The following is a 27,202-nucleotide window of genomic DNA, read 5'->3' on the forward strand; positions in this document are numbered from 1 at the left end:
ATTAATGTCTCTGTCTTTGGAGCCTGACTGCCCTCAAACACAGCTCATCCTCTATCTCACTTGTCTGTGTGTGTGTCTGTGTGTGTGTCTGTGGTGAGAGAGAGCCAGAGGACAATCTATCAAGGTGATCGATAAACAGGGACATTAATATTAGTAATGGGGCTCTCCTCCAGTCCACTGAATATGTCTGGGTAATATATGAATTTTTCTTGGCACCTGCACGTTTGCAGCGAGGCCGCGCGCACGGGCACGAGGATGCAAGAGGCTCTACCTGCATGCAAAGAAGGGGATGCACCGGTCTCTATTCTCTCTCTCTCTAAGGCGCACAGACTTTCTCTCGCACTGTTCTTTACTCTCCTCTCTATCTACGCGCGCGCGCGCACGCACGCACGCACACACACACACACACACACACACACTCAAACACATTAAGATTAAAGGAATGCACTGCCTGGCGCGTGCGTGCCGAATTAGTGTGTGCGCACACGCGTGTTGGAAATTGATCTAGTGTGACTCATGTTAAAGCCCAGAGACCAGACTGTGCGCTGGCTCCTCGCCTCATCAATCATCCCCGGCTGGCAGGTTATGCGCAGTGTGTGTGTGTGTGTGTGTGTGTGTGTGCGCGCGCGCGCGCTCGTAACACATCTTCTGTTGACCCATACTGCATTTGGATGTGTCAACCAAATCTATGTATTCATGCGTTTCAAAGGTCACGTCAAAGCAATGTCACGCACAGACGCTCCGCTTCTCTTCCGCCAACATGTAAGTGAAGAAAACCGAAAGCAACGCGTCCGCACTCTGACCCTCATGTCCACCCGCGGACCAAAGACCCCCAACGCCCCGCGACTCCTCTGCCGGTTGTAGTGATGATGTCCGGGGCAGCGCAAATCTATAACAACATAAAACACATTTACACACACGCACGCGCACAGACAGACAACAACGCGCGCACTGACACATGGATGCACAATGAAGGAGCACAGACGCCCGCGCACAAGAAAGACAAAAAAAACCAAAACAAAACAAAAAAAAAACAACAAATTAAAAAAAATGGAGGATTCAAAGGAAACTTTCCGGTGCTGCTCCCGTCTTACCCAGTCCAGACTGAGTGTGTTTAAACATCTCTCACCTTGGTTCAAAGTGATCGCCAAAGTTATGATCCACAAGGCTGGCATGGTTCAGCCGAGCGCATTCAGATTCCTCCCCTCGGCTCTGCTTCCCCGAAAAGACACCATCAATTCCTCCCGACCGGGTGAGTTTAACTGGAATCCTCTTTGAGTCATGAGAGTAAAAGGAGCCAGATTTAAAGAAAATAAATCCGATGCTTCTTTTCTTCTCTCCTCTTTCTCTTTCTTCAACTGCTTTCCCTGTTTTTTCCCGTGCGTAAAACAAAAGCCTCCACTTTTTTTTGCTTGCTCTCTCCTTATGATTTCTCAGTCTGCGTCCCTTTTCCTCTCCGTGCTCTGGATTCTCATTTAAAAACGACTCCCTCTCCCTCTTTCCTCTCTCTCTCTCTCTCTGCCCCCCTGCTCTCATACAATCAGTAGCGCACACCCCCTCCCTCCTCCTCCACGCCTCCCCGCTCCAAATCTCCGTTTTTGGGCTCCACGGAGAAGAGGAGGGCGCTACAGCGGCCGAGCACAGAACTGCGCTTTAAACAGGAGCCTGAACAGCAGAAACTGTTTAAAACTTATTGACTGTGAAATACAGCAGGGTGCGATTATACAGTTTCCACAAATAAGCCCCAGTGTAGATGTGCAGCTCTGACAAAAATATAACGATCAGGAATATTTGACAAATTAGACGAATAATCGCATCTACAGTTTGATCCACAGATAAAATATCAGCTGCGGCTCTAATCTAAACAGAACTACTCACTGTGTGTATAAAAGCAGGGTTAAAGAAAAGGGTTGATAGTGTTTTACATGAACTTAAGTCATAAATTTGGGTCATTTTGTGTGACAAAGGTCTGTAATCCTTTTGAACTGATTTTAAATGGTCAGGACAAAGCAGGAAAAAAGGAACATTTCAAAACATTTCTTCATGCTCCAAACACAGTCTGGACATAAATGTAGAAGACATGTTAAACTGTTGAGTGTTACGTTAACTAAGGTTGTATTTCTAAACTTTAATTTGGACTGTTTCTTAATAAATCACAAATATTCCAGTTATGCAGAAATATTTAAGGTTTCATGTGTTTTATGACCAGGAAAGGTGAAAAATTATTTATTTTGTGGTTTAAGACTCATCCCTAAATAAAACACCTTAACATGGAAGTGACACCAGGCCTAAAGGTTTTCTTTTGAATTTCTGCACTACCTTAAAGAGTGTTGGAGCTACTGTTTTACTGTGTACCTTTACTTTCTATTTTCCCTGCTTGTGGTGCCTGAATACATGATTTGCATTTACATATCACTGTGACATTGGTATTTCTATTATGTTTTTTGTCAAACTTGTGTCTGGCACCTAACTCTGTGTTGAACATCTCTTTGACGCACCCTGACTATGCTTGAATAACAGATAGATGACTTTACTGTTCATCTTGTTGCAAAATATACCATTTCAGTCGGTCAGGCTTTGTAAAAACCTGCCAGACTGAACGTTCTTAAAAACTGCAGCATAAACAAGGATTCATCCTCAAACAGATGGACACAGTTATAAACATGCATCTGTGTGAGGACTGTGACCACTTACTGTGCAATTAACTAGTAGCATGTGTAGAATGTAAGGCCGATTATTAACCTCTATTGTGGTATCAACATGTGGTAACAATATTTGCCAAATCACAGTGCAGACTCACGGAGCAGAGGCAGGGAAAAGAAACCACAAAAAAGAGAGACAGGCAGACAGAAAGCCTGACGCCTGTAAAGCTTTGTGAAAGAATTAGAAAGAAAAAGACAAAACACTAATGCAAATATACAGGAGTCAGTCCTATAACCTCATTAGTTTTAACAAGGGACTCAGAATTATTGTATTTTACTGCCCTCTATTGGAAAATTCTTTAAGTGCATGCCATAAAAATGATGGAATATGGCTTCTTATTGTATAACCTGTTGAACCTAAAAGGCACTACACTGTCTGGCTCTGTGAGCTGTTTACCTATTACTTATTGAAAAGATCACGTTTCAAATTTTTGGACACAGTCATTAAAGAAACAATGCCTGATGGGAAGTAAAGCAGTATGTGTGTTTGTGTAAAAATCTGTATCCAGTAACTCACCCAAGAGTCAGTATTATAAAGAGCAAAATGATGGAGATATTGACGTGTATATTACATGTGTGATTCTGAATCAGAAGTTTTATGCTACATTTTTATGAAGCAATGAAGCAAACTGCAGTGTACCACAACAACACATCTCTGGGTTGGACATTTTAGTATTATAAAATACGATATCTTATTTTGAAAGGAAGAACAGGAAGAACCAATGAGCAGACAGGTTAAATTAACCCAAATGTATGTTTATTGAAGTCAACAACTGAACTGGTATTTCAACATAAAGCCAAATAAAACAAATACTTAATGAACATAACAGCCAACAGACGCAGACCCACCACAGCATGCGGTTGGGGCTCGCCTTGATGACATCATCAGCCATAGTACAAATTAACATACATGACAGCACTAGTCTCATGTGATATGGATATTTATTCCAAAGGAAGACTTGTCATTCAAAGTAATAACTCTAAAAACAAAGACATTGTATTAGTCACTGAAATAATACGATTTCTGTGAATGCAACACACATAAGTGTCTCCGGAGTCTGTTTGGGTCAATTAATACACACCTCACACTCATACACAAACACACATACACACACACACGTACAAATACACCAGAGTCACAGACATCATGCCTGTCGTGCATATCCAGATGTGTGTGGATGTGTATGTACCCAAAGCATGTGTGCAAGTGTGTATGGGTGTGTATCCTGTAAAGGCAACACTATATACATGAACTTATACAAAAAAAGGTTGTTGAAACAATAAAACACGCAAAAACTAAACTTCTAACCTTCAAGTTTCTGAAAGGTCTAATTTAAAAAAAAAAGAAAATGATTATTAATTGAATTTAAAGTAATGCATTTAAGATTATGCACACATTTTACAAAACATAATTTAAAAATCAATTTGATCCTACTACAAACAAAGAGAGATGAGTGGCAGTTAGTGTGCAACTGCCTGAGGAGGAGATGCCGAGAGTCAAGTGGCGGGGCAGGACAGCTCGTCTGACTCAGGAGGGACATGAAAAGCTGCTGTTTGCTGGCATCTGGTGACAGACAGTCATTACTGCACTGATGCCATAAAATATGAATCAGACTCAACGCACATCCCAATTCAACACCATTGTACTCCTGTGAAATAATAACGTAGCAGTGGTGGGTAAAGCAGAACAAGTCCTGTTTACTTAGTCAGCGTAGTGTTATCCTGCAGTGTTGAGGAGGTACAGATGGGTTTAACTGGGACATGGCCTGTGTTTGCAGATCAGAGAACATCAGGGAGCTCAGTCGGGCAGACGGCCGCGCCTGTCTCAGGAGGAAATCTTGTCAGTACATCTCATCTCCAGCACTATCTACAGTTCCAGTCATTTCTCATGCAAGCTACATGCTAGCACATTAACTAAGACGAAGGACAGGACGATGAATTACAGACAAATACAGGTCCATTAGTTTTTAAAGACACTACGCTTCGCTGTGTATGAGGCGGGTAATCCTTTCTCCATTCACAGAATTAGACTGGGGCTCAGTACAAATCCAAGGTAACTCCTCAAAGTGGACAACAAGCTCTGGGAGACAAAGCCCACCCTCTCTGGTCTGCAGACATGATTACTGTGAAAAGCTGAAGGGTGCTGCAGAGCAAACATGGACTAAACACTGAATTCTTCAAAATCTTTATCTTGATTTGTTTAAACTTCTGTGTGTGTCCAATAGAATTCAGGCACAGTTTAGGCCAAGGTTACTACAGCGCCAACCATGAATTCCCACCGAGAGCTTTAGCAAGAAAAAAAAAAAAAACAGCTGACCTAGCTTCAGGTCACAATACCCTTTGTAGTATAGCTAGCTTATAAACACACTAGCCAGGCTACTTGGTTTACCAGCAGCCAGCTAGTTAGCAGTTCTTAACAATGTGGGGAAAGGTACGAAAAGCACAATCCCTGAACGTTCCCAAAAAGGTATACAAAACCTCACAGACATCTAGTGTCTGTAGGTACACTGACAACAGCAAATGGACACGACAAGCACTGTGCAGACCCATCAGCATGTGCCGGCAAACCTACAGACACTATTCTACTGTACAATCTACATGGACTCCCGAATGACCAAGAAAGGGGAATCAGACATTGATCTAGGATGGAGGGGGGAGACGAGGGGGAAGGAGTGATGAGGAGAAAGCGGGTGAAGGTGGATCAGGACGTAGACTGGATGATTGATTAAGGGATGAAAAGAAATGGATGAGTGGAGCGGAGGGAATAAAGAGAAGAGGACATTTAAATTCCTAACTGACTTTCCTCAGTGTTACTGCAGCCCAGACTCCAGCTCGGCACCCTGCCCACCAAGCCAAGCCTTGGCATGTGTACAGTCTGGAGCCCAGAGCCTCTTAGCTAGATTGCAATCAATTTCCACGACCTGGCCAAGTAGAGCTTGCCAGTGCCAAGGCGAACTCCCAGCCTTAATAAAACAGAGTTCATTTATGGGAACCTTTTGCTAAGCTGGCGAATGAGTCCTGCCTGCAATAACAGACACACAAAAAAAGCAAACAATAACAGAAAGGGATTTTTTTTGCCAGGAAATTTGGCATTATGCGTGCAGGCAATCCTGTCGGGCCGCATAGTGGAAAGCAAGCAAGCATTTTCACATCCCCAAAGCAGCGACTGTGTCAGCTTCTTAGAGGAAGTCATGATGTCACTGCTCAGTGAATTTATTGCCAGGTGGTCGCGCCAAGACAAACAGTCTGCTGCAGGAAGAAAAATGGTGGATTGGGGAGGTACGTTCAGTGGGGCCTAACAAAAAGAAGACCACACAGTGGTCCACGAGCACAAACACCGGGCAGTGACACTCCAGTATAACTCCACCAGACGCTTTAAAACTTTTCGAGGCTGTGTTCGACTGAGGGTTTGCTACAGTTTAGTGTTTGGGAGCAGGGGGCCAGCAAAGCAGGGTTAAAATGGTGGCTCTGAATGTGGTGCACGGAAAAATAAGTAAATAAACGAAGAGAATCAAAATCTTATACCTCAAAATCAAAACACAAGTCAGAAATTAGATTTGTGGACTCCTGGACTGACAAACCGACAGACACTGTAAACTGTTAACACTGACAGTAATACACTGAGACCCAAGTCCCAAAGATGGATAAAAGACTAAAGAAAAAAGAAGAAACGTTCTCATACAAATATTTGCAGTTAAGGTTAGTTTTCATTGCAACGTCATCATTGTTTTTATATTTTTTCCCCAGATACTGATATTTTGACTCTGCATTTCCACGCATGTAGTAAAAACAGGCAGGCTTTTTTTTAGAGTATATAAGTTACTGTAATGCAGTAACAGACCGTATGAGATACAGGAGAGAGGGAGATGTAGAGAGAGCAGAGGGACAGAAGGTAAAGAGAGGACAGAGAGAAAGTGTATTTACAGCACACCGAACATTTTCTGTCAAGTAAAAAGAATGCTATATAATTCTCTCTATATATATATTTATATATGTATACTGGAGCCCCTTGGCTTGGTAGCACAAGGCAGGAATGCTATTTTTGCATGAGTGCTGTATGTCGTATGGTGCTGCATTGTGGGTAAGTCATGGGCTCGTACCAAGGCGAGGACACACAAAGGGGTTTGATGGCATAAAAAGATGGAATTATGAGGGAGGGTGATTATGTTTGTCAGTGATCATTTGCTTAGGATGAATTAGGATGTTTACTGGGGGACACTGTTTTGATGGATGGTGAGCGTGAGGAAAAAAAGTGAGAAGACAGAAATGGTTTAAATGCTGAAGATACAGCTTGATATGGTAGTGAGAAGTGAAACATCAGCATGGGATACCGGAATGTAAATTACAATTTTACTTTTTTGAGGTGCTGATTATTAGGAAGAGGATAGGATGCTTGTGTATAGCTGTAATGCGTCATAACTCAGACATGTTGGTAGGAGGCTCGTGTTTGTTAATCTAAGCGTCTACGAGCATTTGAGTCTGCGTAAGAAGAGTTTTTCCCAAAACTGACTCATGTATGTATGTTTGTGTGTGTGTGTGTTTCTGTGTAACTTCAGTTCATCCGTACGTCAGTGCAAAATCTCACTTCCCTGTATCCAAGCAAAGAGGGTAGTACCAGTCGAAGCTCAACTCATCGCTTTACCTTGCCCACAGTTCTTTCCCTCCCTTCCCCTCCCATCATCCCTCCAACTGAGTGAAGAACTGAAGTGTCATGAAAAGAAAATGAAGTTTTTTTTCCTTCACTCCTCCCCTTTACATCCTCCAACTTTTTCCACCTCCTCCTCCATTGCTCCGTCCTCTATCTAGATGAAGTACTCCTTCTTGTCCTCTGCTCCGGAGTGGCCTCCCTCTGCGTTAATGATGGCCGTGTCTGCGTCGGGGGCATCGTCCGAGCCCTTTGCTTCATGGGTCAGATATGTTCCTGTGGAAGGAAAGAGAGAGAAAGAGACCAAAGGGGAGGAGAAATAAGATTGCAGAGGCAGTAAAAGTCAAAGACTGGAAATGTAAAATGACAAAAAGCCAGCAGGACAGAGACTGTAAACAGTGCAGGAGCCAGATATGATGTTTAAATTATCACTTCAATTGCTCTCAGGAACTTTTTATGCTTTGTTTTTCTTTACAGGGTGGTTGGACTCTCTATGTGGTGAAGTTTTCTTTAGGTTTAGGGCACACTATGGGATGCAGGTTATGATACCTCTCTTTGTTTGAATGTTTTGGTTACAATGGATTAGAAATAAAAAGTCAAAAAAAGTCATTTGCAGGTCAAAAGATGGTTAGAAAAACAGGTTAAATCCCCTCGTTTGTCGTCATATAAATCATATAAATGTGATGACAGGTGGTTGTACAGTAACTGGGACAGCTGTGGGGAACACTAAACCAGCAAACACCCTAAATAAACGCTGGCTTTGGACAACACCAGCTCTCTGTCAGCAACAGCACAAGCTCAGTCTGAGCAGCCACTGAAAAGCAGTGAAGCCTGTGACTTCACAAAGGAGACGATTCACATCTGATTTCCATTTCTGAACAGTCTGGTTATGTGTATTCTTCAAATACAGCGTAACCAAACTTTCATACACAAGCTGAGAAAACTTCATTCACTGATGAAAAGAGGCATCTGAGACTGAAAACACAGAAAATAATTTTATCAAACTAGTTAGAATATGAAGTGGTTGAAACTTTGGTAGGAAAGATTTAAGATGTACTAGTCTGACAATTATACATATTAGTGCACACATTGTTAGTGATCTCTGTCAGTTGCTTTTATGCTTCATAAGGGAGGTCCACATCCATTTTCTCTCATATTATGCCAAAAGATCTATACTCACCTTTAAATTTCACATTTCCTGCTGGAGCTGAAACATTTGAATTTGCTTTGTTGAGCTGAGCACAGGAGCAACTGAGTCAGTTAATCAGGCCAAGAAGCAATTATTTATTTCTACCACATCACTTTAAAATCCCCTCTTTGGCCATGTAACTGAAAATACGCTGCTGGAACTTCGCTGATGTCAGGAAATCTAATCTCACAGGAGGTTGTGCAAACCAAAATGTATTAAAAGGCAATGAATAAACATCCACTTATTGTCATTCATTCATTTTCTCATTCTGCTTCGAGAATAAAGTAAGTGAGAATTATGCTTAGAATTCATATTTAGGTATGAGTGCATTTGTATTTGAGTGTGTCTGCATTTCTATGCATATGCATGTTTGTAAGTGTGAGATCCTGTCTTAGTATGCATGTATCCATATTTATGCACGTGCATCTTTGTGTACGTAACGTGAGCATGCATGATTGTGTTTGTGTGTCCATGTCGCCGTTGTGCGGGTGTGTGAGCAGGTGACCTTTGTGTCTGATGAGGTATCTGCCGAGGACGATGAGGAGGCAGAGCAGGATAAAGACAATAACGGCCACCACCCCTCCGATCACAGCGTGGTCCACCCCTGAAGAGGTCGACATGGCTGTGGGGTCTTAAGAGGAAAGGGGGAATAAAGAGTGGAGGACAGGGGAAAAGGTGAAAGGGAAGTAATGTGGTAAAGACGAAGGAAATGGGAATCAGTGTGAGAGAATGGATGAGAAAAGGACAAAACAGCAACGGAAAATGATAAAGAGACAGGGAGACATAAGGGGAGAGTAGAGTGGGAGGAAGGGTGGAGGATGAATATTGGTGGGAGCAGAAGACGGATGATGAAAGGCAGCAGAAATAGAAAAGGAGAGAGAGAGAATAATGGGTAGAGTGACAGACAGAAGGCAGAAAGAAAAGAAAACAGGGGAGCGGAGAAAACTTGTCAATATATAATACCCAGGCTGAGCGGCAAACCTTCAGAAGACAAAGACAAGGATATGAAAAAAAGCCAGGCGAAAGAAAAGAGGCCACTGCATCACCCTCCATTAAAACTGTTCGTGACTAACATGCAACAGGATTGTGCCATTTACAGACCAAGTCCCAGTCACTTGTACAAACCTTGTGGCAGCACTCAGTGTTGATGTCGGGTGAAATCCTTGCCCCTTTTTTACTTTAACTGGAAGGTGTTATTCTTACCTCAGCCAGGGAGTGCAGTCAAATGCACCAGGACCTCGGATCTCTAGGAGCTCCCCAAGGCCCCAGATCTAGTTTTTCTAATAATCTGACTTAATACAAATGTAACGTTCTCTGCTAGTTTAACCCAGTGAATGAAATTAGCAGACAAATCCAGCCACAGGGGATCCTCTATTTCAAAGATATTCTTGTACATTTGTATATACTTGATAATACTTTTCACTTATTTAAAATGAATATATTTATACAATATACCTTATTGAAACTGCTGAAGTTGTTACCACAGTATATTAAGAGCTGCATGTAAAAATGTGTTTAAAGATGCCTGTTTAAAACATTAAGTGTCAGAGCTACTGCGCTTTTCCACCTGTACAAAAAGTATCATGACAATAATTTACCTTCAGTATAAAAAATATTTTAGTGAGGAAAATAAAAAAAAATGCATTTGCTTAGAATATAGTGTTCTGAGAAAATCAAAAAGTGAGGAATTAGTGTTCTCCAGGTCATTTTTGTGCACAATAAGAACACTCAGCTTCTGTTATACCAAATCTATTTCTGTTTTGTATCATTAAGGCTGAATGCATGATATATGCTAAATGTATAAAATTAGATTCATTGGATAATTCTAGTTACTTTCTGCTTTCAAAAAGTACACTACCCTTAAACATGTACTTCAAGCATTAAAAGTATGATCAGAGATCGGAAGACGAACACACTGTCAGTACGCTGCAGACTCAAAGCTTCTCTAAGTTAAGATGTACAGTCTCAAAAAAATGTAGGAAAAATGCTATCCTGATTGAATATGAGTAACTTTTACTAATTACCTGAACTACCATGAAATGCTTTATCCTGGTAGAAGTATACTACTATATATTATATAGACTGTGTCCTAAAAGCAAGATTCAGGTTTGCAGTGGATAAAATTTACAGATCACAGTGATGAAACTGAAAACAAGATCTGCAAGTTTTTCACCCAACAGCTGAGATTTGTTATGTTTGTCTCAATTCAGCCACTTTAGCAACTTTACCCTTTGAGAAAAAAATGTATCTACATGGAAGTAATTTCATACATCATTTATTTCGCCTGACTTTTCAGACTAGATCAAATGCAGGGTGTCAATTTCAAACTCTGAAGCAGCACTTCTCAGACAGAAAAGTGTAAAAAACAAAACCTTTAAAACAACAGATATGGAAGAATCAAAGGGGGGTTGGAAGGGACAGACTGGGTTTCACATGGTGAATGTTTTGGGGGTCATACCAGCACAGATGGCAAAGATTTAACCAGTCAGAGGCAGAAACAGCTAGCTTATACACTCAAGAAGAAGACAGGAGCACAGTAACAGCCACTGACGACACAACTGAAGCTGAAGAGGGGAGGAAAGAACATATTACAACCAGCTGAGGTGGTAACGGCCATTTTGGAGGCAAAAAAGTCACATTTCAGCCAGTTAGAGAAGTGAAGGGGGCATGACAACAGCCAACCAGAGGCTGGCTGCAGACAGCAAACGGGGGGGGGGGGGGGGGACTGACACACACACACACACACACACACACACAAACACACACAAACAGAAAGTCGAACACACACTTTGGCTGGCCGACATGGAGGTGAGAGGGGCATGCTGACGAGGCGAGACTGAGAATGAGCCCATAAATTCTGCTGTCAGCATCAAAGGAAAGCAGACAAGACCCAAGAACACCTCAAAGCCTGACACCACCCCCATCCCCCACCCAGTGATTGCACACACACACACACACACAAACACACACACACACAAAATGCCCACATATAAAGAATGACACAGAGGAAGTGGAACACTGTGTAAATGACTTGTACCACTTAAGGGGTCATGCTAGTGTGTGTTTCTTTGTGAAACCGAGTGTGTGGTGTGAATGTGCACTGCATGTGTGAAAGTGTGTGTGTTTGTGTGTGTGTTTTGAGTCTGCCTGTGCATGTATGGGAAGACAACAAAGAAACACGTGGGTAGACATATGAAATATTCCTCCCTGAGTGCTGAAGTTCAAAGGACAAAAACAGACAGAACGACAGACAGGCAGACCTGCAGACAGGCAGACCTGCAGACAGGCAGACCTACAGACAGGCAGACCTACAGACAGGCAGACCTACAGACAGGCAGACCTACAGACAGGCAGACCTGCAGACGGGGAGAACTACAGATGGGGAGGCCGACAGACGGGGAGAACTACAGACGGGGAGGCCTACAGATGGGGAGAACTACAGACGGGGAGACCTACAGATGGGGAGAACTACAGACGGACAGACAGACGATAATGTTAGAACAACAGAAACTCAGAACAACGGGCGACTGGTGAGACAGTTATACCTGCGATGTTGTCTGGAGCATCTTCTCAAGTGGATGAGTAGATGGATTGTTGGATGTTTAGATTGATGGATGGATGGCGGGATGGTTGATTGGATGGATGAGTGGAGGAGTGTGTGTTGGGGGGTTGAGGTTTAGGGTTAGGGGTTATTAACAGGAGGAAAGAGGAAAACAAGACAAAAAACCCCATCAAATGGCTGTGACATGGCAACACAAATGCCTTTTTTTCCTTTAGTGGTTCTTCACTTCTTGTCTTGCCAAACTGTGAGTATGTGTTTGTCTTTGCATAAGTGTGTGTATGAAAAACAAACTCCCATTATCTTTGACTGCCCCACAATCCAAGTTAAGTGTGTGTATTAAGGGAAGAAATACCAAAGTCGTAACATGAATGGTGTTTGTTTTTCCACTACATTACTAAGCTCCTTGCATCTCTCTTGTTTGTGTGGGTGCAAGTGTGTAACTCAGATGGTTTTACCTGTGAAACTGTAAACTCCATTCAGCTGGATGGAAACTGAGGGGGTAACGGGGGAGGAGTAGGTGGGGGTGGCAGTGGACGGAGCAATGCTTGCAGAGAAGGAAGGAAGAGGATTCGGGAAGGAGGAAGAAGAGTCGGGAGAGAATGGCAGGTCGGGGAAGAGGGCATTTGAGAGGGTAGTGGTGGAGCTGGTGGTCAACACATCAGCTGTGACCTGGGTGGGAGAAGGGGAGAAGTCAGGAGAGAAGGTAGAGGTGAGGTCAGGAGGGGGGGAGGAGGAAGAGGAGGAGGAGGAGGAGAAGGTGGCAGAATCAGAGCTGGAGCCAGGAGGAAAGGAGGATGGAAAGGTGGAGGTAGGAGGGAACGAGGGAGAGGTTGGAAAGTCAGCAGGGGGGAAGCTGGTGTCTGCAGGCTCTGGGTCTGTGGGACCTTGGGTGGAGAAAACAGGCAAGCAAAACACAAATATGGCCATGGATTGACAATAAAAGCGAAGGGAAAGAAGCGCAAAAACGAGCGAAAGTGGTTGGATGGTAAGCAGTGGCATTGATGGAGGTTGGTGGTTATGGTGGAATGTTGGATGAGAAAAAAAACAAAACAGAAAAACAGGAGGAAAAAACCAAAGAAAATCAGAAGAGAAAAAAGATGGAAGAAGTACAAGCAAAGCCACAACAAACAACAGAAGAAATAAAGAAACATGATGAAGAAGACATCCCAACACTTCCTTCTCTCCATCCCTTCCTCAACACACATTTCTCCTTCTGACTGCTCTTCCTTCAGCTTTTCTCATTACCTTGCACCAGAAGCGTGTACTCTCCCTGGCTGTTTCCGATGCCGTTGTCAGCGTGGCAGAGGTAGACGCCATTATCTGATTTGTTGAGCATCTCAAAGATCAGGAAAGCACCATCGGTTCTGGACAGTGGGGGGAGCTCTCCGTCCTTCTTCTCCCATATGTAGGAGGTGGGTCTGAGGCAGGGAAGAGAAAGAGAAAGATACAAAAAGAATGAGATTCTTGTTGAACTACGCGTGCTCGCCACATTTGGCAGAAAAAAAACGAGTAACTGAAAGTGAAGAAATCAAAAGGGGGTGAAGTGATGAGAGGAGAAGGGAGATGTGACAAGTGCTGCAGGAGAAAGATAAAAATGAAATGATCAAGAGTGAAGTAAAGGGAGAGAGGGAAAGAAAAAATGAATGAAGGAGAGGGGATGCTGGGAGGAATAAAAGCAGAAAAAGAACAGATAAAAGCAGGAGAGGACAGCAAGCAAGAACAAATGAGAGAAAGATGGATGCTACAGTAAAAAATAGAGAAGTGACTGAGGGAGAAGGAGAGAATGAATGATTGAAAAAGGGAGAAGGCTGAGAGTTGCTGAAGCAGACAGCAAAAATAGGGAAAAAATGATGAAGAAAATGAAGGAAAGAAGGACGGGGTTGGGAAGAGTGCTGCAGCTCGAAGAAAAGAGATTAAAAGAGATGAAGGGAGTAGAAGAAGAAGACAACAGAATGAACATCAGCATTTCAAATCAGCCTGCGTTAAAAAATCCATTCTGCATAACAGATTGTATATGAGAGAGATAGCGAGACATGCCTTGATAAAAGAATCAATTATGTAAATGTGTGAGTCCTTAAGCGCTGTACAGTAATTACAATGACGAGGAGTGTGAATCAGGGACAGACCTCAATGTGCCGGACTGATTAATCGCTCTTTGAAATGTGAAAAAAAAAAAAAAAAAAAACCTCAGCGGGACCTAAAGGTGCAATCTGTGAATTCACGACAGCAATCAGGTGGTCATTTGTACAGAAACATGTACATGAGACTGAGCTCCCTCAGACCCACTTTTTAAACTCCAGTTAGATAACTCAGAGGCAAAACCTACAACAGCTCTGCTTTTGCTGCTGGGCAAAATTCTCAAAGTGACTGAAAGTTAATGAGAAACATCATCTGCTCCCTTGACACCTGCTGCTGAGCAAACATTTGGGAGACTGTGGACTTACTGGGACGCTCAAAGTTTTGAATATATGTCATTTCAGAAATATAAATCGATGAGCTCCACTGTTAATAATATAGATGAGTTTTACTGTTCAGTCAGCTCTCCTGTGGCAAATAAAAGCAGAATATTCAACCACAAAGTGTTTAAAACAAGTGTTTCCTGACCATGTTTGGCTAGATTCTATTGTTATATGCAATAAAATGTAATCTGCTGCTGTATTACGCTGCAAACGAATGCTAGATAATATGCAATTAACTGAACAATTAACTTCACATTTACAGGCTGTAAGTCGTGTAGTGTTATTAAACATTATGCTCAAAAGTCAATCTCTTTTGCACAGCAGGTAGTTTAAGTGCAGAAAGCTGATTGGTCAAACCAGGGTGATAAATCCCATCATGCATGTCTGAAATCTGTGCTTGATTCTTGACTGTAAGCATTTCTTAGGTGGAAACTTTTCAATTAGCACACATACATTAGTAAACATTGCACAAAAGTCATAATACGCTTGAGGACATTCTTTATTGCAATTATGGGTAATTTGGTGCTGCAGATTCCTCTCTCTTCTGATTGTAATTATTACCATGTTAAAGAAAGGGCTTTTAGGTGTTTCTGCTAAATTATTAATATAAAATTTGTAAAGTTATGCTAATGTCTAAGATCTGAGTAATCCAACACTTGTCTGTCATTCGATCAGCATTGTTCCCAGTCAGTGCTAATGAAAGGACAAGGCTGGTGTTGCTTTATATTGTTCTCATTCCAGCAAAATCCCCGAGAAGATCAACACTGCTCTATAATGCAACTTCCCTTTTGTTTGTTTGTGGTGTTCAGTATCAACCTTCCTGGTTCCTATAGAAGATGGGTATATTTAAAGCTGCTCTAATCACTTGTTTATATAAACAATGGATGCCACGCACAATCACCTGACTCTGCAGTTCCTCTCAGGTGTACAGAGATTTCCAGGTTTTCTGAGCGCATTGTTTTGGTTTTACTGCCAACAGCTTAACTGTTTTGATTCAGTCAGCTCTCATTAGCATAGTTTCCAGACACATCAGACAGCTGTTTTTAAGAAGGAAATAAAAAGATCAACCTAACTGTCATTCCCTGTCCAGCATCAAACAACAGCTAGACAAAGTCAGCAGGTAGATTGCGAAGAAAGTGAAGCATTTACCTGCTGCAGAAAAACATTTCTTTCTGGAGATACTGGAGACCAAAGCTGAGTTCAAAAGAGGGTTAACATAAAATTACAAATATATAGTTTAATTCACAAAAAAGTAATTTCCTAAACCAGCTTGGTGCTATCAAATGCATCTTAAACAAGAACAAGACTAATGGGTGCATTTGATTGGGACTATTTTGAGCTGCAGATTCATACACATCTGGGGCACCAGTAAGTATTTACAGCAAATAGACAGTACGAGTTGATCGGACTCAAATTAAACAAGAGTGGCCATTGAAACGAGGAACTTGTTACTCGGTGCAACTGAGTGGCTCACTGGTGTATTTTTTAATGGTTTTTAGGCAATACTGAAGCTCTGCAGCACAAAGGAATAAATAATGATCAGGCCTTGGTTACATAGATCATACTCAGCAGGATCAATTCGTTGTTTGTTTTGATCTTGTTATGGCTTTTGTTAAGTAAGAACAAACAAAATATGGCCAGTCTGATCCTTTAACAGGTTAAAGATTAAAGTAATCCCGTTACATGTCACCTGCTGTTTTCCAACCGTGACCATGACCTTGCACTCACAGAAAGCTGGCACACAACAAGCTGCAGTTACATAAGGTTTTTAAGCTGTAAATGAGTTAAGTGAGCAGTCTTTGGGAATTTAACTCGGTTATTTCAAGAGCAAAAATGTGATGTGATTGTGAGCACTCCCCAGTCGTGCTGATCGAATAGATGGGAAATATAATAGAATGTAGGGCACAAATTTCTTTCTCTCCTAATAGAAAACTGTTGCTGCCAGGCGTCAAGGAAACACAGTATAGAATTTGATACGGTAAGTTATTCTTTTGAACCTGACAGGATGTGGCCACGGAGAGAAAAGTGTGTATCATGCAACGGAGTGCGACGTTCATTGAGTTTGATTGGGGAGGGCAGCTCCAGAGGGGCAGAGGGAGCCGAGTTGCTGGGTGCGTCAGAAGAAAGGTGTCATTGCAGTGATTGGGTTTTGATTGACAGCTGCGGGGGCAACCTGTATCTGATTTGATTGGACACTAGCACATCCACAAGCGGCGGTGCACACAGCTGAGGGTACTCCTGCCTCCCTCTCACACACACAGGCTTTCTCTTGTTTGCTCTCCCTCTCTGTCTCAGTCATTCGCTGCTTGTCACCAAATCTTTCTGTCTCCCCTCCGCCCACACTTTTCCCCGCTTCCCTCTACCTCATGCTCTCCTGTCAGTTTGTTTTCCTTCCCTCTCTACCTCTGCTTTCCTTGTCATTTTTTACCTTCAGCCTCACAGTTTCTCTCTTCTCTTCTACAGCCTTGATTTTTTACATGCAGCCTCTGCCACTCACATGCCTGTGCTGATCTAAACCCTCTGCATATAGTCTGAGTTAAGAGCATTTTTAGAATGGGTGATCCCAATGGGAGCTGAACCTTGAACTCTTGCACTGTCAGGGTCAATTTGAATTGCACAGAGCCATTTATTACCACAGAACAAGGCTACTTCTTATAGAAAGCATCTTTAATGGATGCTTTCATCCACCATGTCTAATTGCATCGCAAATAAATACGTTTATAGCGTCGGTGTTCCCTGTGGGAAATACTGGCGCACCGTTCATGGCTCGCTTTTCTCCCTTGTATAATTTATCGACCCTCTCGCTGTCTGTTAAGGCACGTACATGTGATGACAGTCACCTCCTCCTCCCCCACCCCCTGTCTGTTCCTCCTGCCAATCAACGTAACCAGCTAGTCTTATTCCCAGCCACTCCTGTGATGAGCTGATGGGGGAGAGGGAAGACAGGAGGGGGTGACAGGAGAGCAGAGTGGGAGGAAGAAGAGGAGAGATGGGGAGTTTCAAGGGATAAGGTGTGAGAAGCGATAGAGCAGAGTTATAGGAAAGGACAGGGAGAAGAGGAGTGGGGAGGGGGTGCAGGGAGGCATCGTGACAAGACGGAGAGGAGCGAACGAGCTGTGAGTGACACGGCAGCGCACAGAGATACCCAGTGATGGAGCGATGGAGGGAGGCAGGTGGGAGGGAGGAGGGGAGGGAAGTGGATCGATAGAGCTGGTTGGATGGAGGTTCATCTATAATGCAGAAAGGCCAGGGGAAAGAGTGTGTTTGTGTGGACAGGATTTGACTTTGTTTCTGTATGTGTGTGTTTGTGGGTATCAGAAAAATTGTGTACACACTGTATCAGTGAACACGAGAGCTTGTACAAACAAGTGTTTTCACTGCGCCCATGTGTGCGCTAATGTACGTGTCATGTTTGAACAAGTGACTACTTGCATGAGAATGTGCCAGAAAACTCAATGTTGTTGTGTGATTGCATGCAAGTGTGTTTTTCTCTGTGCAGACTGTAAGTGTTGTTACCTGCCTGTTTGTGTGTGTGTGTGTGTGTGTGTGCGTGGCAGAGTTACTATGTTACTCGGGTTTACTGGCTAAGAATCATGTCAATAAATCACCTCTGGTTGAAGTGATAAAGGTGACAAAATATATAAGTACATAAAAAGGCTAGAAGCACTACAAGAGAGACACTGAATGAACTGTCCATCCAAAACTGCCCTGACCAGAAAACTGCCATCATTAATCATTTGCTCAAATGCTGAATAAGATTTATGCTTTCATAATCAGCCAGTACACAAAGGTAGACGCAGCGAGACATTACAGCATCTGAAAAGTGTCAGACTTTCACACAAAACATTAGTGTCTCACACCGACAGTCAACATTGTCTTTCTCCAAACCTAAATGAGCCTTTAGGCAGACAAGATTTTAGCCATACATGAGAAAACATGAGAAGGCAGTGACAGATCAGTGTTGGCCCATCAGCAGTAAACAACAGTAAACACTTTAATGAAGCTCATTTGGGAAGTGTATTTACAAGGTTCTGCCTGTCATCAAACAGATACGCCACATAAACTGTGCTTGTGCCCCGGTGACTCTTGCATACAGAATGTACCACATACTGTATATGACCTGAGCATAATCTGAGCACAAATCCAATTGATCTTAATACACTATTTATTGTCACGTACAAGAACGTTATATTGCAAATTGCCTGGAAATGTTGCGACACAACCGATGTTGATATGTAAAATTATGTTGTACAAGGGATATTATGAGGAAATCATGCTTTGCTCTGTTCAACTTATATTAATAAACTAAAAATTGTGAATTAGTAAATGTGATGTTAGGTCAGGGGTTTGTTATTGTACATGTGAGAAGGTGTGTGTCTGGTCTCTGGACTCTGCTTGTGTCACTCTCGGTGTGTGTATGTACATGCACATACAGTGGCGTGGTGTGAATGAGGGGTGTGCCTTACTCAGGGTTGCCGTTGCCCAAACACTGAAGATGAAACTTCTCTCCCTCTCTAGGCAGATCGCTCTCAGGATGGATCTCCACCACGGGGGAATCTGCAAATGGAAGAGAAACACACGCACAAATACACACAAGACAGGGAGTGTATAACACAGGGCTCAGAACCACACAGACATGCAGTCAGCACCAACAGTCTCATTCATCCCTGTCTCCATCTACTCCCATCTGCATCCTGTAGGCGTCACCATCTCCGTGCCTCCTACAATGACATAACGCCTTACACAACGACATCACTTTCCCTGGGCAATGCAGTACAGGCAGCTCACCCACAGGGTGGCAGCACCAACACAGAGTCTGATGTGGCTCCATTTATAGTTTCATTTAAGATGATAACCTGCTCTTCTTATCCACTGTGGATCAACTCTAGGCAAGTGCACTGGCAGAGGAAGGTTATATTCCTGTGTGGTCATTATTACTGGGAGCTAATGTGAAATTATTGGTGCAGAGGTCAATCTGCGAAGGGGAAAATGTGCTTATACTGCTTAATGAAAGAGAAAAGGCAGAAATGTAACCAAAAGCAAACTGTGGTTTTAATTCACACTTCCCTCTTACATCTGTTTGTCCTTTTCTCTCCCTTTCTTTCCCAGCATGCTCTGTACCTCCCCCCTCTCACCACTTCCCCCTATTTCCCAGTTGACTCACACAGCACCCGCAGAGCATGCTCACTCCTCTTGTCCCCAGGGGCAAGAGAGGGATGGTCGACAGCGCAGGTGATGAGGGCGTTGTCGTCGCTGCGGCTGACCTCGAGGGTGAGCTCACTGCTCACATTGTATGTGGGATCATCTGGAACGGACTCCACCACGTCTGGACGCCCTGAGGTGAAGGACGAGAAGGGGAGGGGACAGTCAAGAGAAAGGCGTCTGCATCTTAACCAGGGAATAATGCAGTGCAGATAAAAAAATACACACAACACATCAGCTACGACACAGAAAAAGACTCTCGACTGTAATGAGGACGTGGTGGTTTTATGTTGTAGAACTGCACAGAACTGCAATCACCACCATTTATTCTCATTGGATGAAAATATGTTTTCTGGGCTGTTACCTTGATCCCTGCAAATTCTGTCTTTGCCATCTATCATTATATGCCACATATGTCCAATAATGCATTTCCACATATTTTTATAGAAGTATCATACCTTCTCTCTCCCTAAAACAAGATGTTTTTTTCAGTGATGTATACAAACGTGATATATAATCATATTTCCACCCTGGAGAAATCTCTGTTTTCTTGGTAACTACTGACTAATCATATACCAATTACTTTTCTTTGGCCAAAAATGTGCATAGCTATTAAATGATTCATCCATTAGTTAATCAGTGGAAAAATGATCAACAATTTGTATAACTAATCAGTGTTTCAAGTCATTAATCACACTCATCTGCTAAACGTTCACTGGTTCCAGCTGCATTTGCTGCATTTCTGTACCATATCGTTGTATGTTGAGTGTCTCTGGGGTTTTGATCGTTGGTCAGAAGAAAGAAGCTGTTTCCAATATTATCTGACATTTTATGAAATAAACCATTAATCAGTTGATCAAATAATTGTTCTTCTGATGAGTCAATGATGAAATAACCATTAGTTGCAGCCCTATATTTGGTCCAGTTTGCAAAGTGAAACTGTTGTGGTTGAACTGACTGGAATTGACTGATTCCTCAAAGGGAATAAATAACTGGATTGTGAGGACAGTTTCTTCTGGTAACATTAATTCAGAAATCCTTTCAGTTTTACATTCTGGTGCAACATCCTCATTCATGAGGAAAGGTAATAAAATTTTCAGTGTAAAAGCAGCAAATTTTCAAACCTCAAAGCTGCAAAAGTCAGTGCTCCATGTTGGCAGCTCCAAATGGCAGCGAGTATTAACTGAAAATTTCATCTCCCTTCAGTGGCCAGAGCTCCTGTAATGTAACATCAGTAAACCTCACACAGCACGCTCATGTTTACTAACCAGGTCAGTCTGTGATGTTTCATGCTGAAGGACACCAAAGGGATGTAAGAGGCTAAAGATCTAATGTTCCCAAGTCCAGCTTTCTTTGGACCCGCTGGCTCACTCCTGCATTTCACATTATATGATACCCAGACCCAGAGTTTATTCTGACAAATAAAGGGAATCTATACCACCCTAACTGCAATCTGTTGTTATACAGACTGGTGAACAGGTCTATTTTTATAGTGTACACTTTAAGTACTAACATACATAGATTTTTATATAGCTACAATTTGTGGTTGTTTTGATTTTTTACATTTCTGGCAGCAGCTATAGCAGTCTGTGCAGAATAACAAGAAGAGCTGGGCCCGAGCAGCAGCACTACAGTTAGGCAAAATATGAAAGCATAAACACGATGGAGACTATCAAGCAGGGATCGCACTCTATTGTAAGAAAAAACATCAAACTGGGGGGTCAGACCGTGAAAGTGGTTGCTGAATTTTGGAAAGTGGACCAGAACCTTATCGCTTTCTCCTGCATGGGCTGACACAAACAGTCTCACACGTGCACACACAAGTATGAGTGCATGTAGGTCAAGCTCATGAATAACATATACATAGAGGAGACAGAGATACTGGCGCGGAAGCAGATTGGAAAACACACACTTTTTTCTCTGTCTACGTCTTTTCCCTCCTCTCTCAAACACACAGATAGTACAGAAACATCCTCCACAACCTCACCCCCTCCCCCTCCAAGAACTCTTCAAATACCACTGAATCTAATGACATCTCTCTTTTTTATTACCATAACCAGTCCTCTGACCCGCAGAGAAAATTAGTTTACTTTTCAGGTGCATTTCAATAATCCTACGCCACTCGCTCTCTCCCAGCCTCTCTCGTACAGAAATACAGACAGTATATAGCCTTTATTAAAGAGCACAGCTCTCCAAAACCAGACTTGAGAATGAAGAGATCCTTCTTGTTTACTCACTGACTCATGTGTACAGTATTTTTGAAACCATACAACTGAGTTTTAATAAGTTTTCCAGGCCCAAGGGGTCATGGTACTGACTCAACACATTTATTAAGGAAAAAATAAGATGCACTCAGTTCAAGTGGTTTTTCCCAAGACAGCAGTGATGCACATTTACCCATAATTCACATTTTCTCAGTTCATTATTAGATAATCAGGGAAGATTTGCATATTAGTTGCTGTAAGCAGAGCAACAAGAAAATCTGACTGGAAAGTAGTAAGAGGTTGTGTTATACTAGATTACATACAAGTTAACAGAGTCTGCCTCTTCAAGGGTCAGTTCAGCCAAATTAAAGGTTCAATGTGTAATATCTAGAGGGATCTATGAGCAGAAAGAACAGAGTATTCATAAATATGTTGTCATTAGAATACAATCACCAGAAAATACCAACTATTACATTTTCTTAATATTAGAATGAAAAAATCTACATAAGGAGAGCGGGTCTCCTTTCACAGAGGCAGCCATGTTGCATCACCATCACCAGACAAGGAATTGTGTTTTGTTTTTAAGCTGATGGCCAACATGCCCTGGAAAGAGAAGGGTCTTCTGAATGTTGCATTCTGCAATCTCACCACTAGATGCTGTTAAATCGTTCACATTTTACACTTTGCACCTTTAAAAAGCTATATATATTTTAGACAAGCAGATATTTTTCTGTCCAGGTTGTGGGATATTGGTTGGGAGAGTTTTATTTGTGCTGCACATAGAAGTAAAAAGTGAACTTGAAAAAAAATCAACAGTAACAGAAACAGGATCCTCATTATTTTGGAAGTTTCTTCCATACTAGGGACTATTTCTCTGTTAGCTCCAATGAAAACTGCTGCCAGTATATTTCTGTGGGCTACACATAGTAACCAGGATGTTGTTTCTAGAAACTGAAGTTGTTGAATTTTTTAAAATGTCATTTTTTTGTACTGTGAGCACCAAAAATACAATTCAATGCACCACCAGAGTACTGGGTCATAGAGAAATCTCAAAAAACAACAAGAAAAACAACAAACCTGCATGGCCAAATGTACTTTATGTGAACCCTGACCTGTATTTACAGTCACAATACTCTATGTTAACAACTGTTAAGAATGGCTTGCATGCCTGCATGAAAGTGATCATTAAAAATGATAAATAAATAGAAAATAATCATCTGACTCCACAGTCCCCCTCAGCTCTGTGGAGCCTTTTCTACCTTTCAGCTCAGTGTATTACTCAGTATTTTGTTATTGTTTACTGGTTCATGGTCACCACTCTTGTAGCAGGCAGCTGTTTTCAGCTTTGCTAAATCCACTACAAACTATGTCCCCACAACCAGGCAAAGTTAGAGATGAGGTGGTGAATATACTGGAGCATTTAGTGGTGAAGGACCCAGATATTTCCCCTGAGAGTCTGTGTAGAACAAGTACAGAGCTAAAAGAGAGCGAGTTTTGGACGTACATGAATCAGATGGACACAAGCACGAGTCCAAATGAATACTAATGCATTCATACATCTGCTGGATGAATAGGCAAATGTTTGCTAACACGTTTCACATATCAACTTTATGAGGCTGTAATATGTCAGTGCTGGTTCTAGCTTGTTTCCGCTGCTCCCAAGTGGCCAAAAAAAAATCTATTAATGGAGCTTTAAGTTATGTGCAAAATATGATGGCTGTACACTCAAGCTGGGCCATTATTTCACTCATACATTCATTAGTATTTAACTAAAAGTTTACAGTGGTTCATAAAAAATACCAAATCATTATAAAAAATGTAGCATCAAAGTTTTTAATCACAGATAAATCATTAAAAAATAAATATTAATATTCAATTATATTTTCCAGCATTAGTGTATTTGTTGTTCTACTTCTTTAATATTTAAGTTCAACTATACTAAAGCATCTGCTAAAAATTTAATCGGCTGTCGGTATTTTTCTTTTCTTTTTTTTTTTCTAAAACTCCTATACCTCAAATAAAAAGGTGGGCAATCTGCACATTCTTGAAACTAACTTTCCCCAAGGTGGTGATGTGATGCAGATGAGGTGCCTGAGCTGCCGATGCTTCAACCCTCAAGCGTACAATCCACCATAAAATAACTTTATTAGGAGAATCAAACAACTAGATGCAGCAATTACTGTGTCCAACATGTTTGGGCATTTAAGGATGGAGTGTGCTTGTGGCCATAAGTTCTGAATTAGAGGTGAAACAATTAGTCAGTTAATCGATCGGTGAAAAGACCCAAAATGTTTTAGCCAAGTAATGAGGTGTAAAATGTTGTTTTTATATTAATAGAAATTAAGATGCCAGAGAAAACCAATATTGCCACTTGCTTTTAACATCCCACTTTGTGACACCTCTTAAGAGATTACAGAAATAAAGCACTTTGGACACCTGAGCCAAGAAAATTCTTTCTGGCTTGTGTGAAATATATCTCCAAAATACTGTTTATAAAATATCTTAATGCTGTAACCATGAATAAAAATGTATTGCTGTAAATCTTGTTGTAGTCTTGTACCATTCCTGTGAAACTTGAATAAAACACCTTTCCAAGGCATAGCCCAATGAAGCACACTGGGGGTTTTGGGCTCTTTTCAAAGGTAAAAAGTTGTTTTTTTTTTTCAAAGCAGTCGCAATCACTATAAATTCTGCTGACATTTAGTGATCGGAGTCTGACCACACTAAGTCTGCCTGAATATTTTTTGGAAAACAGATGCCTGAGGTTGGTATTTATTGGCTGGAAAACAGAAGTGGTTGAATGCTTTAAGCCTTAATGAAGCCAGTGTTCAAATTTGGAAACAATGCCATGGATAATGAATATTTTAAAATAAAGTGTCAATCAAAATGTCAGACTGCAGCTGCCACTTTGATACAAAGATGTGGCTGATTTTAACTCAAGTTACTGATGGAAAACACGACCGTTGGAAGGGTTAGGGTTTAAACAAACCTAACCTTTTCTGCAAATTTCCCTTAATCAATGTATAGTTTCAAGCTATCTATCAGGTCATTAGCTGTGGATTTGTTGCTATTTTAGTTGTTGTAGAATTTCAGAGCCAAAAAACAAACCTGTGACCAAAAATGAAACTAACCGATCATCTTGTAACCTTATTCTGGAATTAAAAAACAGGTGAAGTGAACGAATAAGTTAAACTGCTTAATATTCAACAAATTAGCCAACCGAACAAGGTGCTTAGCCCCCAGCTACTCCACCAGGTTTGCTTAGTCATCAAAGTAGAAGAGTCTGGTTGAGGTGTGAAAACGTGTATCTGTGAATGCACAGTAACGCATGGCTTAGCAGCCCTTTGCATGCTCTGCAAAAGCCCTTCCCTGGATAAAGAGAAGGTTTTAAAATAATCTAAGCAGTCATCACTTTTAAGCTTAAATCGGATTAAGGTCACTGAAACATTTCAAGTCTCATATGAGGTCATCTAATTTGGAAAGGGTTGATTAGTCTTGTTACTGACTGGATGATGTGGTCGAGGGGACAGATTTGGATATTCTGGCTGTGTCTACTGTGTCTGTGACCTTTACTCATGTACTATAAGTATTACTGCGAGGTATTCTCTCATACATTCGACTTCTACTGCACAACATTTTTAGCAGATTTATTAGGCCACTATAGTTATTGAGCAGCTGATGCCTTGTTATAGATTAAACTATAAAAGAATAGAAACTGGCTTCATCTCAATGCGTCTGTGGTATTAATCAGTGTTAATTAGTTGATTAATGGAGCTATAGAAAAATAGCTGACAACAATATTTCTAACTGATTAATCAGCTAAATAATTTATCAAGCAAAAACATCACAATGTCATAAACTGGCTCTAGCTTTTCAAATGTGATGTTTTTTTATTTAATTTACTTCAAAATCTAATAATGTCACATTTTGCACTGTCAGTCACACATAAGTAATTTAAAGACATCACCCTGTGTGTTGGAAACCTGTAAGGGACATTCCCCATGATGTCTTGACATCTTTTAGACTAATTCTGAATCTATTACTCATATGCAGAAATGCAAAATGCAAGTGGATGTGTAACATACAGGCTATGAGAAAAAGCTACTTCAAAGGACTAATTTTCCTGAATGAGTAGTTTTACTTTACTTTGAGCAAAAATTACAGATTTTGTACTTAAGTATAATTTTGAATGCAGGACTTGACCATTTTCTATTGTATTGCTGCTATTTTAAGGACCTGGACACTTCTTCCATCACTGTCTGTTTCTCCCGTGTCTGTCTGCCTCATCTCTTACATTACTTTGCTCCATACGGACACACGCCCATGTAACCTCTGCCATCCGCCCCACGTCCTGCATTATGACAATTTGGGTCGGTACTCAGCCGGTGTGGACTTAAGTGCCACCATAAATCCCCATTATCCCCAATCCAATACATCGATGTCACTAAATGATCCATAGGCCTTTCACACAGTACAACTAATACAGTCTTCAAAGCTCTTAGCCTTTCATTCTTCTCAATTACCACTCCCTTTCCCGCACCCTCTTGCTCTCCGTCTCTCCCCTCCTCTCCACACTCTCTCTATCTAAATCCTCTTTCCGGATTTCTCTCTCCATTTCATCAGCCTTCCCTCCTTCTTCACCCCTCTCTCCTGTTGCACTCTCCAGTCCCCTCTTCTTTAAAACTGGTCCTCCTTCGCTTCATCCTCTCCTCCAACTCTGCTCTCCCACTCAGCTGCAAAGCCGCCTCACTTCTTCTGTGGTTTTCTTAATTCCCATTCTGCTCTCTTTCTCCTTCGCTCTCTCTTCCAAAGGCTCTTTAGAGCTTCCATCACTCTCAGCATCCTCACAGTCGCTCTGTCTATTTTTATACACACACACACACACACACACACACACACACACGCTCCTGCTCATTCACTCGCTCTCTCTCTGTGCTGTTTTCTTCTCAATACAAGGCATCTCTCTCTCTCTCTCTCTCTCACACTCTCTACATCTGTGTTGCCCTCATTCCTCTCTCCCACCCTCCATCTCTCTCCTTCTTTGCTTTTACTGTCAGTGAAGCTGTCAGAGAAGCAGTGAGCATCAGTCTATGTGCTCATCTTTCCAACATTCACACACGTACGCTGGCTACAACTGCATGAATGAGAAGTGTAATAATAGCACGCTGACCCACGGTATGTTTTCACTTTCTAGCCTGAGATGAGCATTGTGTGACAGTCAGTGTGTGATTATCATCTG

At 41.7% G+C, this 27,202-nt stretch overlaps 2 protein-coding genes across 7 annotated transcripts in view; both read right to left on the minus strand.

The window, feature by feature from the left end:
* Positions 1-1,489, minus strand: part of kirrel1b (kirre like nephrin family adhesion molecule 1b) — a 58,163-nt gene extending 56,674 nt beyond the window's left edge. For both annotated transcript variants that reach the window (XM_026313959.1, XM_026313958.1), the window contains exon 1: positions 1,130-1,489. In XM_026313959.1, the coding sequence (XP_026169744.1) occupies positions 1,130-1,175 (46 nt within the window). In that variant the 5' untranslated portion in view covers positions 1,176-1,489. The remainder of the gene's footprint in view (positions 1-1,129) is intronic.
* Positions 1,490-3,570: 2,081 nt separating this feature from the next.
* cadm3 (cell adhesion molecule 3) overlaps positions 3,571-27,202 on the minus strand; it is a 79,795-nt gene continuing 56,163 nt past the window's right edge. For 2 of the 5 annotated variants that reach the window (XM_026314042.1, XM_026314043.1), the window contains exons 6-11: positions 19,722-19,892; positions 19,024-19,114; positions 13,344-13,516; positions 12,082-12,102; positions 9,042-9,167; positions 3,571-7,623 (exon numbers count right to left, since the gene is read on the minus strand). In XM_026314042.1, coding sequence (XP_026169827.1) covers positions 7,505-7,623; positions 9,042-9,167; positions 12,082-12,102; positions 13,344-13,516; positions 19,024-19,114; positions 19,722-19,892 — 701 coding nt within the window. In that variant the 3' untranslated portion in view covers positions 3,571-7,504. Of the gene's footprint in view, positions 7,624-9,041; positions 9,168-12,081; positions 12,103-12,664; positions 12,768-13,343; positions 13,517-19,023; positions 19,115-19,721; positions 19,893-27,202 lie in introns of those variants that run through there. The other 3 variants (XM_026314044.1, XM_026314045.1, XM_026314047.1) reach the window with 3 other exon arrangements.

The sequence above is a fragment of the Mastacembelus armatus genome, chromosome 17 (genome assembly GCF_900324485.2).
Source record: "Mastacembelus armatus chromosome 17, fMasArm1.2, whole genome shotgun sequence".
In the NCBI taxonomy this organism is placed as follows: Eukaryota; Metazoa; Chordata; class Actinopteri; order Synbranchiformes; family Mastacembelidae; genus Mastacembelus; species Mastacembelus armatus.